Source organism: Halichoeres trimaculatus, unplaced genomic scaffold (assembly GCF_033239565.1).
Source record: "Halichoeres trimaculatus isolate MK-OKI-2021-1 unplaced genomic scaffold, fHalTri1.1 fHalTri1_scaffold_13, whole genome shotgun sequence".
Lineage (NCBI taxonomy): Eukaryota > Metazoa > Chordata > Actinopteri > Labriformes > Labridae > Halichoeres > Halichoeres trimaculatus.
The window spans coordinates 10,565,735-10,578,122 of NW_027437191.1; the positions used below are offsets into that span (position 1 = coordinate 10,565,735).

At 41.8% G+C, this 12,388-nt stretch overlaps 1 protein-coding gene across 1 annotated transcript in view; it reads left to right on the forward strand.

Annotated features, from left to right (window-relative positions):
- Window positions 1-6,217, forward strand: part of cdk19 (cyclin dependent kinase 19) — a 62,464-nt gene extending 56,247 nt beyond the window's left edge. Inside the window, exon 13 of the mRNA XM_074685271.1 lies at window positions 123-6,217. Within this exon, the coding sequence (XP_074541372.1) occupies window positions 123-248 (126 nt within the window). The 3' untranslated portion in view covers window positions 249-6,217. The remainder of the gene's footprint in view (window positions 1-122) is intronic.
- Window positions 6,218-12,388: the final 6,171 nt, after the last annotated feature.

Here is a 12,388-nt window from a genome sequence, read left to right on the forward strand (position 1 = left end):
TGTGTAACCTGTGTGTAATCTGAGATGATCTTTGAATGAATCCAGATTAAAATGCAGCGTTGTCCTGATCCAGGTCTGTTCAGAGTTAAACTCCCCTGATGTATTTTCTTTCTTCCTGTCAGCACTCTGGGGCCCGCCTCGGCTACCAAAGCAACGTCCAAGGTTCCTCTCAGCCTCAAAGCACCATGGGATACTCATCCTCCTCCCAGCAGAGCTCCCAGTACTCCCATCAGACCCACCGATACTGAGGCTCCTCCACCAGCAGAGGAGTCAGCTCCTCCCTCCTCAGCCCCTCCCCCACTGATGACATCATTCCACCCTCACCTGGTACCTCCTCACCTGTGACCTCTCCACCTGGGACCTCCCCCTCCTCAGCTCAGGAGCATGGAGGCAGACAGAATGATGAAGAGTGGAGGTGTGATGGATGTGAAGGACACTCCACACTCCTCACTCCTCACCTGTACATTACTCACAGCACCTTTTCTACCTGATCCTCACTTCTCTCTGGAGTTTTACAGCTGACCCTGAGAGCTGATGTCTTTGTAAATATTGTTAGATTAATAGTCAGCTGTAATCTGACCTCTGATAATCTCAGCTGAGGTCGATGACCTTCAGAGGATCAGAGCTGACCCTCGATCTCATATTTCACAGAATCAGAGACAGTCTCTGAGTCCTCGTCCTCTCCATCTTCACAGGCTGCAAACACCAGAATGACAGCTGAGGAGGGTGTTCTGGTCCAGAGCTGAGGAGGGTGTTCTGGTCCAGAGCTGAGGAGGGTGTTCTAGTCCAGAGCTGAGGAGGGTGTTCTGGTCCAGAGCTGAGGAGGGTGTTCTGGGCCAGGACTAAAGGGACTGTGTTCTAGTCCAGGACTAAAGGGAATGTTTTGAGGTCCAGGAGTGAGGAGGTTGTTCTGGTCCAGCTGAGGAGTGAGTTCTGGTCCAGGACTTAAGGAACTATGTTCAGGACCTGGACTCTTTGTTGTGACTCTTGTGACTTTCTGAACCCGACCGTGGTTATGGTTCAGGGCAGCTACAGTTCAGCTCTTATATGCGTCTCCAGACTGTTACTGCCTGATGTCAGATTGTTTTTTAAGATTTTAATGTGTTCATTGCTGCCCTACTAGTGTGTGTGAGAGTGTGTGTGTGTGTGTGTGTGTGTGTGTAAGAGTGTGTGTGGGAGTGTGTGTGTACAGTACGTTTTTTATGCACGTTATCTTTTTACTGACTAGCACTGCACTGACAGCTGATCTGCAGAAAGCTGAACAAACGTGTGCTGACTGAGCTCAGAGGTTTAGAGCTCGTCCTCTTCCACTGCAACCTGCTGACCAATCACAGAGCGGCGTTGTGTACACACTGAGGCAGGTGCAGAGACAGCAGGTGCATTCTTCAATACAGGTGAAGGAGACTTTGGCAGCATTTATTAACCTCAGTTCGGCGGAAACGTCTGGTTTGATTATCTCCTCTTGAGTCCTCTTTCCTGTTAGAGGCTGCCATCAGCTGACCTGTGCGCACCTGTGATCACCTGTCTGTGCAAGCAGGGCCATGAGCCTGTGAGTACGGTTTGAAGATGCTGAACCTGAGTCAAATCAGCCGCTCGCACATTCATAACTTGTTCTTGAGCTAATCAGTGTCTTTGTTTGGACGCTGCTGCGAGCTGTGTGTCTCCAACAGCTTTGACTCAAAGAGCAAAACTAAAACCTGAAAGGTGTTAGAAACAGAATCTATAACCTTTATCTGTCTTTACACAGAGATCGAACCTGGTCTGACGCCTCCTGGCTCCTTAAAACAGAGATGAGTTTGGACTGGATTGAACTTCCTGAAAGCTTTCAGCTGACTCTTCCCTGCTGCAGAGTTGATCTAGTTACCTTTACCTGGGCCTGTATGCACGTCTAGTCATTACACAAACAGAACCATTTGTCTTAATGCACTGTTATAGAGCAGCCCATTTGATCATGGTGTTAGCTGCATGCATGACTGAGTTGTAGTGAAAGAAAAAACTACAAACAATTTGCAAAGTCAATCGTCAAATATTAGAGAAAGGGAACGTTAGGCTAAAGATTTTGAACAGTGTTAATGTCTGTGGTGTTTCCCAGCGACAGAAGAAGATTTTAAAAATAAAATAAGCAATATGAAAGCTGCTTTATGGAACAAGCAATGCAGCAATCCCTCAGTAACTCAATAAATAACTCTATAAGCAGCTGTTTGATAAACTCCCAACATTTCACCACACACATCTTGGAAGGACCCAGATGCATAAAAGCAAAAAGCGAATCAAACTTGAAAAACTGACAGTGAGCCTTGCCAGTTTGAAACTTTGTTGCTTCCCTTATCTCAGGTCATGTCTCCTAAATCTAAATTTGCTGTATAGCTCCACATCGCCATACTTTTACAAAAGATTCTTTTTCCAAAGGACGTAAGTACAACCATAGACTGTAAAAAAAATGGATGTCCACTTGCTCGGCTCGAAGTGAGGTCTCCATAAAAACTGCTCTCTCTGGTGATTGGCTGCAGTATAGGTGAAAAAAATCCGTCTTTCCAGCCATTCCAGATGGGCTGTGGTCAAACTTTAAAAAATTAATACTCCTTGTAGAAATGTTTCTCACGTCCGATTGTTGTGGTGCTTTGAAGATATTATTTGGCTGTCTTGTATCCAAGTCCTCTTTTTTCTGAAAAGTTTCGTTTTCATTAGTTATACAAGGTTAAAAACAAGGCTTTATGTAATGTTTAACGATGATTGACAGCTGCCGTTCTCGTGTATTTTTTTCAAGGATCGTAAAATATGTCAGAGGTAGAGTCAGGAAGTGATTAGACTCTCGTAAGAAAAAAAATTATTATTTTTGTCACCCAGCTCTACTCAGATTTTCCCAGAATCCCTCATCGTCTCTACTGCGCAGACTTTGGCTCCAAACTGCTACAATGGTGGCGTCTGAGATGGAGGTATTTTGGCTTCAAAACCGTACAATGATAAATGGCGGAGCCACGTTGTCCACTCTATATACAGTCTATGAGCACAACGTGCACAATCCTTTGAACAGCCCAACAGGTGTGGTAATCCTGCTATTAGCGCCTGTAATGTTGGGGTTCACCTAGGGGTGGGTACTGAATTAGGTACTTTTATAGGTACTGACCAAATTCCGTCTATAGTACCAAGTACTGATGCACGCACAATCAAAAAAAGTACCATGTTTAGGTACTTAAATGTGTCCTTGTGACTGTCAGGAAGTGAGAGAAAATTAAAAAACTTTGAGATTTCCTTATTAAACAAATCAATATTTATTTTCACATAAACACACACAAAAGTACTGAAAATTGGTACCGTTAAGTACCGATACTGGTTGCCAAGTACCAAGCATTGGTATCGTATTGTTTCAAATGTGAAAGGTACCCATCCCTAGGTCTACCTTCAGTAAATGTAATGCTGTTTGAGCGTTAACCTGCCTCATGCATACAGCAAATCAGTTTTTATTTTCTGCACTAGTACAAACGGCCTGTTTTTCATTGCTAACGGCTGAACGTGCATTTGGGCCCTTAACATTAAACTGACCACCATGAGATTATTTTGACACGTTAACCGCTGCAGCCTGCAGAAAAAAAAAACTACTGTGTAGATCAAACTCTGTCAGCTCTCAGGCCTCAGACCTTTACCTTGTCTCTAAAGCGCAGTGTCCCCCTCAGGTGTGTCCAGTCCCCTGCAGAACAGATTCTTGTGTGGGTTGGAAGCAGACACTCATGGTTGCGGAAAGTTCAGCAACTCTTGTGATAGTGTTTGTTACATTTCCTCCCCAGTGCGCACATGGCTGCAGGAGCCTCATTGGTCAACACAGCTGTCAACCATGATGTCACGGCCCTCTTTTTCCAGCACTAAATAACTAGTTTCAAGTAAACTTGTTATGAAAATGAACACAGTGACAGTCAGCAGGTGGAGCTCTGAATGCTTTGGTTTTCATTTAGTCAGTGAGCTCAGAGTCAGTTTACAGAGATGGGATTATGATCTGTTCATCTCTGCTCAGAACAGTTTAACAAAGTCAGATTTTAAATGAGGTATATTTAAATCGATCTGATCAGCCCCATCTCTTTGCTGCATTCTCATTGGTCCTGCCTGATCACATGACCAGCCATAGAGCAGGTAGTATTAAAGAATGCACCCACTGACCTGCCTGTAACTGGACTGTGTGATCTCTGATCAGACCCAGCAGCGGTGGGAGGAGGCAGACCTGGAGTGCTGAAACACTGACACCTTGTGGCTGATTAAGGAACTGTGCTTCAGCTCTGGAAGCTATTTACAGCCAATGAAGAATAAGTTTTATATCAAACAGAAGACTGTGAGAGTTTCCAGTCCTGTTTCACTGACATCCTAAAGTACTCACCACTCTGCTCTCACACCTGAGCTGATCACCATGAGTATCACAGCTCAGAGATTTCTCTGAGCAGCTCTTTATCTGACTCAAAGACGTCCTTCATGTGTCCATGTTCTGTCTCTCTGTTACAGTCTGCTGGGTTTATATTAGATGTTAGTACTTCAGGTCACTTCTGCTTGTATTATTTCATTTCTGCCTAAGCAGACAGGTGTTGTCACTCTGTCGAAGGGATTCGTAGCAGTAGAGGTGACTTTAAAAGGACTTTTTTTTATCAGTTAAAGACTCTTTGACCGAAAACATTTCAAAATAACTTCGAATTTCAGCTCAGATGCTGGTTGGGTCTATAAACTCTCTGAATGCCAATTGATCCTTTATCAGTGTTTATGGTTTATTTTTAAAACAGCAGATAAAACAGAAAACACCAAATCATGAAACCATCACCTTATGATAAGTCATGATGATGACCCGCCCTGACCAGTCAGTGTCCTCTGGTTCTGAACCTGGAAAGAAATCTTTCCTCCAGTGTCTCTGTCTTGGAAGTAAAGACTACAACTCTGCGGGTTCAGCCTTCATGAGCAGCCCCAGGATGCTAAAGCTCTGAGGATACTGAGGATGCTAAAGCTCTGAGGATACTGAGGGTCTCAGATGATGAGACTCTGAGGATGCTGAGGGTCTCAGGATGCTAAAGCTCTGAGGATACTGAGGGTCTCAGGATGCTAAAGCTCTGAGGATACTGAGGGTCTCAGGTGATGAGACTCTGAGGATGCTGAGGCTCTGATGTGTGTTCATTCTAGTGTAACTTTGAGTACAGGATTCAGACACAGTGTTCACTCATGTCCTTTTTTTCACAGCCTTTTGAAATGTACTCTAAATGAATTATTGTAAAGAAATGCATATATATGGATAGTATACAATCATATTTATTATTTCCATACATGTAGGAATAATACCCTCTGTCTGGACTTTTCTCTGCCTTAACTCTCGTAGCTTCAGAAAGGGACCTCCATCAGGCACCGACCCCTCCTTCCTGTATTTCGGAGTCACTTCCTGTGTGCATGACATCATTAAACATGCTAATCTGTACCTGCTGCCTCAGCGTGAAGCACGATGAAAGGGACTGTTCATCCTCTCCGCTTCAGAGTCCCTGGAGGAGTGAATTAGAGTTTAGTTAAATGTGGGCGGTGCCTTTTTTCATGTCTGAAGGGTCAGTTCAGCAGGTTTTATCTATTATTTGTGTTTTTACCATAACTTGTATATAAGAAGTTGAAGTGAAGCAGGTGCTGCCACCTGGTGGCTGATGGACTTAACCAGGTGAGATAAGTAGTTTCACCAGCGTGAGTGTAAATGGGACCAAATTGAGGACCTCGTGCTGATCTTTGAAAGGTTCCTGAGGTCAAACAGGATCTTCTTCTATTAGATACAACAGGTAGCCTGTGTGTTCGCCCCCTGCTGGCCTTTTGAGAGGCTGCAGTTAAACTTTGGGGCTGTTTCCACTTCTTCGATACATGATGTGTTTGTCACATCTCTTCTGTGAGATGATGGGTCTGTTTTGCTGTGCAGCATCGTGTGATGTCTACAGTATGGAAACTAGCAGCTAAATGTGTTTATTTCAGTGTGTCCACGCTAAAACCTGTCCTGATGGAGGATCCTCTCCCTGTCTTTCTCTCTGTCCTCTCATAGATAAGGTCCTCACTCATACTAAACATGTTTGGAAATGCTGTACATAAAAACACATTTTACGAACTTCTCTTTGAGATACAATAATTGTCTTTAATGCACTGTTGTTGCTCAGATATTTAGTGGTAATAAAAGTATTTAATGTTTCTAATGTCTCGCTTCAAGCACGAAAGCTCTGACAGGGCTCTGAATGTGTGTGTGTGTATGTGTGTGTGAGAGTGTGTGTGTGCGCACCCACACTGTATCGATGTACTGTGTGCACCTGTCCTCAATCTGACACTTCCTCTTTCAGCCTCTCAGCCTGGAAAAAGCTGAGAATAAACATGTCTACAATCTGAAATCTTTTCTCCTCAGCATACATTTACAGGGGTGATTTTTTTTTACCACTTGTTGTTTTTAAAGTTATCAACTTAAAAGTTTTGGCCTCATAAGGACATGGCTGACTTGACTGACACTAGGGCATCCTGTCGCTGTCTGCAAAAAAGACTTAATGGATCCTGTCAACAACAGGCTCGAAATTTGTGTGTCAGAAAACAGGGTGACATGGGTGACTACTCAGAGAGTATAACGATACAGACTGGTGTATAAAGCGAGCTGTTAAATGTCTCTACTGACATCCTGCCAATCAACTGCACGCAGTACGTTACAATTACTTATAATCAAACACACACACACACACACACACACACACACACACACACACACACACACACACACACACACACACACACACACACACACACACACACACACACACACACACACACACACACACGTACGGTGGGGAAAATAAGTATTGAACATGTTAACTTTTTTCTTACTACATTTATTTCCAAAGCTGTAATTCAAACAAAATTTCTACCAGACATTGGTAGTAACTAAGATAATCCTCACATGAAAATAAATCACAATGCTCAGGTCCATGAATAATGATTATGTGGAATTAAGTATGATAACACAGGAAAAAAGTAAGGCAAAAAGCAGGGAAATGCACCATACCACCTGAAATCTGTCAGTAATTATTACTTGAACTACTAATTAGTGTAAACCAACATCAGCTGGGCTAGAGCAAATTGATGGTCCTATAAAAAAGGTTGTTTTTTCACCAAGTAGTTAAACATGACACACCTCATGATGGGTAAAGGCAAAGAGCTCTCTGAAGACATTCACTACCTGATTGTTGCTCAGCATCAGAATGGAACTGGTTACAGTCTTATATCAAAGCACCTGAATATTCCAGTCAGCACCGTTGGGGCCATTATTCACAAGTGGAAGAAGCACCACCTTACCATCAACAGGCCATGCAGAATCAGAATGAGCTTTATTCGCCATGTATTTCCAGAATACAAGGAATTTTACTTCGGTTAAAGCTGCACTCTCTATGTACAGTAGTATAATAATTACAATATTAAATAATAAACAACTTTGAAAGGAGTAGAATAAAGATATATACACGATTTAAGTTAGAAAGTTAAAAAGGTCTAAGAAAGAAAGTAGTGCACTGAGTAGACATAGAATGTGCAAATTGCAAGACAAAAAATGAACATGACAAATGAACATGACTGTGCAATAGAGACAGAGGCTGTAGCTGTACATGAGGTATATGAGATGTTGTTTTTTAAGGCAGGTTAACTGTTCATCAGTGTGACGGCCTGGGGGAAGAAACCACTCCTGTGTCTGGACGTCTTGACGCACAGAGCTCTGTAACGCCGACCAGAGGGAAGCAGTTTAAACAGTTTGTGTCCGGGGTGTGAAGGGTCTGCAGAGATGTTGCCAGGCCGCTTCCTGGTCCTGGACCTGTACAAGTCCTGGATGGACGGCAGACTGGCTCCAATGATTTTTTCTGCAGCCCTGACAGTTCTCTGTAGTCTGTGCCTGTCGTGTTTGGAGGCTGAAGAAAACCAAAACATGCACAGGAGCTCCTTCCAAAATTTCTGACCAGGGAGTCAGAAAGATAGTCAGAAGAGTACTCAACGAGCCAAGGACCACCCTGAAAGTGCTCCAGAAAGACTTGGAGGCAGCAGGTACAATTGTTACAGAGAAAACAATAGGCAATGCACTCCACCGCCATGGCCTCTATGGACACTCAGCCCTCAAGACTCCATTCCTCAAGAAAAGGCATGTTGAAGCTGGTTTAAAGTTTGCTAAACAGCATCTTGACAAGCCTGTAGAATACTGGGAGAGTGTTGTCTGGTCAGATGAGACCAAAACTGAACTTTTTGGCTGTCATACTACATACCATGTTTGGAGGAGAAATGGCGTTGCACATCACCCAAAAAACACTATACCAACAGTGAAGTTTGGAGGTGGAAGCATCATGGCATGGGGTTGTTTCTCATCTCATGGTATTGGCAAACTTCACATAATTGAGGGAGCAATGAATGGAGCCATGTATGGGGAAATTCTTGATATGAATCTGCTGCCATCCTCCAGGATGATGAAGATGAGACGTGGTTGGACCTTCCAGCAGGACAACGATCCAAAGCACACGGCAAAGTTGACTCTCAAATAGTTTAAAAAAAAGACAATCAATCTGTTAGAATGGCCAAGTCAATCACCTGACTTAAATCCAATTGAACATTTGTGGAAAGAACTAAAGAAAAGGGTTCACCAGAGGGCACCAAAGAATATTCCAGATTTAAAGACAATCTGTGCAGAGGAATGGGCCAAAATCACACCTGAGCAGTGTGGTTAATACACACACACACACACACACACACACACACACACACACACACACACACACACACACACACACACACACATATATATATATATATATATATATATATATATATATATATATATATATATATATATTCTATATCCTACAAGATAATTAAACCTCTCCTGTTTTATGATGATGCAACAGTGCTGGTCTTCATCTTTACCACTAGATGTCAGCAGAGGGTGAAGCATCAGCGCCATGAGCGTTAACTGAACTCCTACAGAGACTTGGATTACACAGGACCATGTCCCTGGGTCCTACTGCTTAGTCCTCTTAACACAGGGGAACACCAGAAACCCCGGAGGACAGAGGACCAGAGAATAGATCTGCACACTGAGAAAGATAGATAGATAGATAGATAGATAGATAGATAGATAGATAGATAGATAGATAGATAGATAGATAGATAGATAGATAGATAGATAGATAGATAGATACTCTCAGTAAGACTGTTCCCAGGAACAAACTCTTTTACTACTATACTTCTGTTCCCAAAACAATTTGTGTTTAATGTTTCATAAAATTAACTCAAAAAACAAACAAACAAAAAAACAAACAAACAAATAAACAAAAATGTGATGCCACTTTAATAATGATGGAAATATGTGCTAACATACCATATCTTGCATTAACCTGCTGGAGTCGACTTTTCCAACATGGCGACCTCCATCTGTTATCTTTGTAATAGCTCTTCAGGAACCACCAGGAGACCTTGTAGGGACATTTTAGACCAGGGGTGTCCCAAGTCTTTTTAAAGAGAGGAACATTTGGTTTTGTGAAAATGGCCAAGGGCCAGCAGCTCTGACTAACATATTCATTAACCTTCACAAAAATATATGAATTTGTGAACTCTTTCTCTTCGCAATTTCTGTAAAATCAGTCACTAAATGTGCTCAAACATGCATGTATAATCATTACAGACTTAAGAAATCAAACGTCACCTGTCCCTTAGTTGTCAACTGATTCCAGATGATAGGTGGTCAATTTTCTGCAGTGTTAGTGCTGTGTAAACATCAGCAAACTGTTTCTGACAAAGGACAATGTTCTCCAATGGGGGGCGATATGGGAAAAATGGGTCAGGATTTGTTTTTATTGCAGGATCATGATCTTGATTTTATCAGAATTGTTTTTCAGGATATTTTTTTGCCCCAGATATTTCTTATCCTGAATACTAACTAGTTTTCTGGACTAGTTCTCACCTTTTCTGTACTATTTCATATCTTTTGATGTTTTTTTAATTTTTTTAACTCTTGATGTTTATGAAGCATATATTACATAATGATAAAAACATTTATTCAAAGACGTCAGCTTTAAGGGTTGTAGAGGTTCTGCAGAATATGCACAGAGCTTTAACTTTATGCAAGCAGCCTATGCACAGTACAAATGCAGTTTAGTGAGATGCTACAAGTCCCATGTTTAAACACTGTAAGATGAAAGCTGGGGGTGGTGTGAAAATGGGCATAGGGTCTGACATTGGACATGCTTGTTCAGACAATCTGCGCGACAGATTTCATAGCTCCTGCATGGACCTGAACACTTCTACCAAACTGTCCCAGGTTTATGTTTTATCTTTATCTTGTGATTTAACTCCAGAGACATCAAGAGTGTTAACTTTCTTAAAAGGTTGGCATAGTCCTGATACCTCGCTTTATTTTGAAATAGACGGGAGTTCAGACATCCTGTTTGGGAGATGAAGAAAAAGAAGATGAAGAAGAGGACTGGCTGAATCCAACAGCTGAAAGTGGAGGTGGGTGATCAGTGTTAAAGATCTACAGACTGCAGGTCACCCACACAGTGGACTTTGACCTGCTGTGTTAATGTATCCTCACATAAAGGATAAATGTGACAGGATGAGCTCTGACATACACCATATAGACATATATAACATTGAAGCATTGAGCGCTGAACTCAGAGCTCTTCGTTGGATGGTGGTTTGACGAGTGCAACCAGCACAGACAAGCTGAGACTTGGCATGCAGCTCGTGAGCCCTGGCAGCAGCCGTCATCCACTGATCAGCCGTCAGTGCTGCTACTGCTTCAACTAATTTATGATCTGGACTGAGCTCAAAAAAAGTTTTTAACGCACTTGCTCCCATTTCCTGCTGCTGCTCCACCTCTTCTTCCTCTGTCTCCAGGTGCTGCTTCTCAGAGGACACATCGGACTAACTTCTTTCAACCTCTAAGTGGAAGTGTACTAAATAATTAGGCAGACAGAGAAGAGGGTTTGTGTTCTGATAACCTTCAAATCTTCCTCTTCTTCTATCAGGTCCTCAAAACAAACCCTGAGCTTCTCCTTGGAGCTGAAAGACAAACCTCTGTATCATCAGATCTGATGTTATGATCAGGTTTGTCTGTCTCCTTTAAAGCTTTCATACTCCGTGAACATGCAGCTACATGCAGCTATCACAACATGACATGACACGAACGCTACATCACATGTAACAGACTGACTGAGAGTGAGGAGCTTGACAAGGAAATGATGTAAACAAGGCACGACACAAACTATCACTAGCTGTGGTAAATACTCCAATCTGATTGGTCAAACCCATAACAAAGGTGATTAACTCTCAGCACTAAAAGGTACACAGCAAAAGTGTGAGAGTTGTAAAGGTTAAAATAAAAAAACATTAGATTTTAGTGTAGGCACTCCGACTCTGTTTACAAAAATGAAACAGTGTTTTCTTGATGCACGGTGAAGTTAGTGAGCTTGAACTACAGGAATAGCTGCTGTTTATCCAAACACAACTAAAAGTCTCAATTTAATAAAAAAAAATACTAATGACATATGAATAAATAAAAAAATACAATATAGTAAAATATAAATATATCACTAAGATAAAATTGAGTGAAACATATCAAATCAAGTCAAATGAGAAAATAAGATGACGGACAAAAGAAAACAAACGGCCCAGTCATCTCTTCACAGAGTCAGTGGTTCGCCCTCAGAGAGTCACTCTGACCTGAAGGAAGGAGATCGGTGTCTGGAGCTCTGCCATCACTCCTCTCCCTCCTCCTGCTCTGCTCTCTGAGCCTCCAGCATCAGTGTCAATGCTCACCGGGAAATCCTTCTCTCAAACAGATTCTCTGAAGCTCAATGTTTACCTTCTGAGCTGATAAATGGAAATATGGGGTGGGGGGGGGGGTGTTGATTTAATTAATTTATTTTACACAGATTCAATACACAGTGAAAAATGTCCATCATCGGTTTCTATTAATTGTGACTTAAAGATAATAAAACCTCAAAATTCTGCATCTCATATAATTCTTCTTCACAGCCCAGGTGCCTCTGATCTTGTCTCTTGTCTTCAGGCTATATATTATCTAAACTTTCATTTAACAGATGTTTTTTTCCAAAGAGATGTACAACACAAGTAAGGACTAGAACATTCCTTAGAGCTGTGGGTGTGAAGTAGCCCGAGAGAAGCACAGCATACACTCAGTTTAAACAGTAGATCCCTCTAAATAAAACTCATTAATTATTTTGAAATGTGTTTTTATTTTTAACATTAGACAATGTCTTTGTTTTATTACAAAATAATATTTTTTTGAAACTCTTAGAGACTGGAAGATATAAATCTTCAGTGAAGTGAAAGAAATGTTTAATCAAACACTTGTGTTTTTTACTGC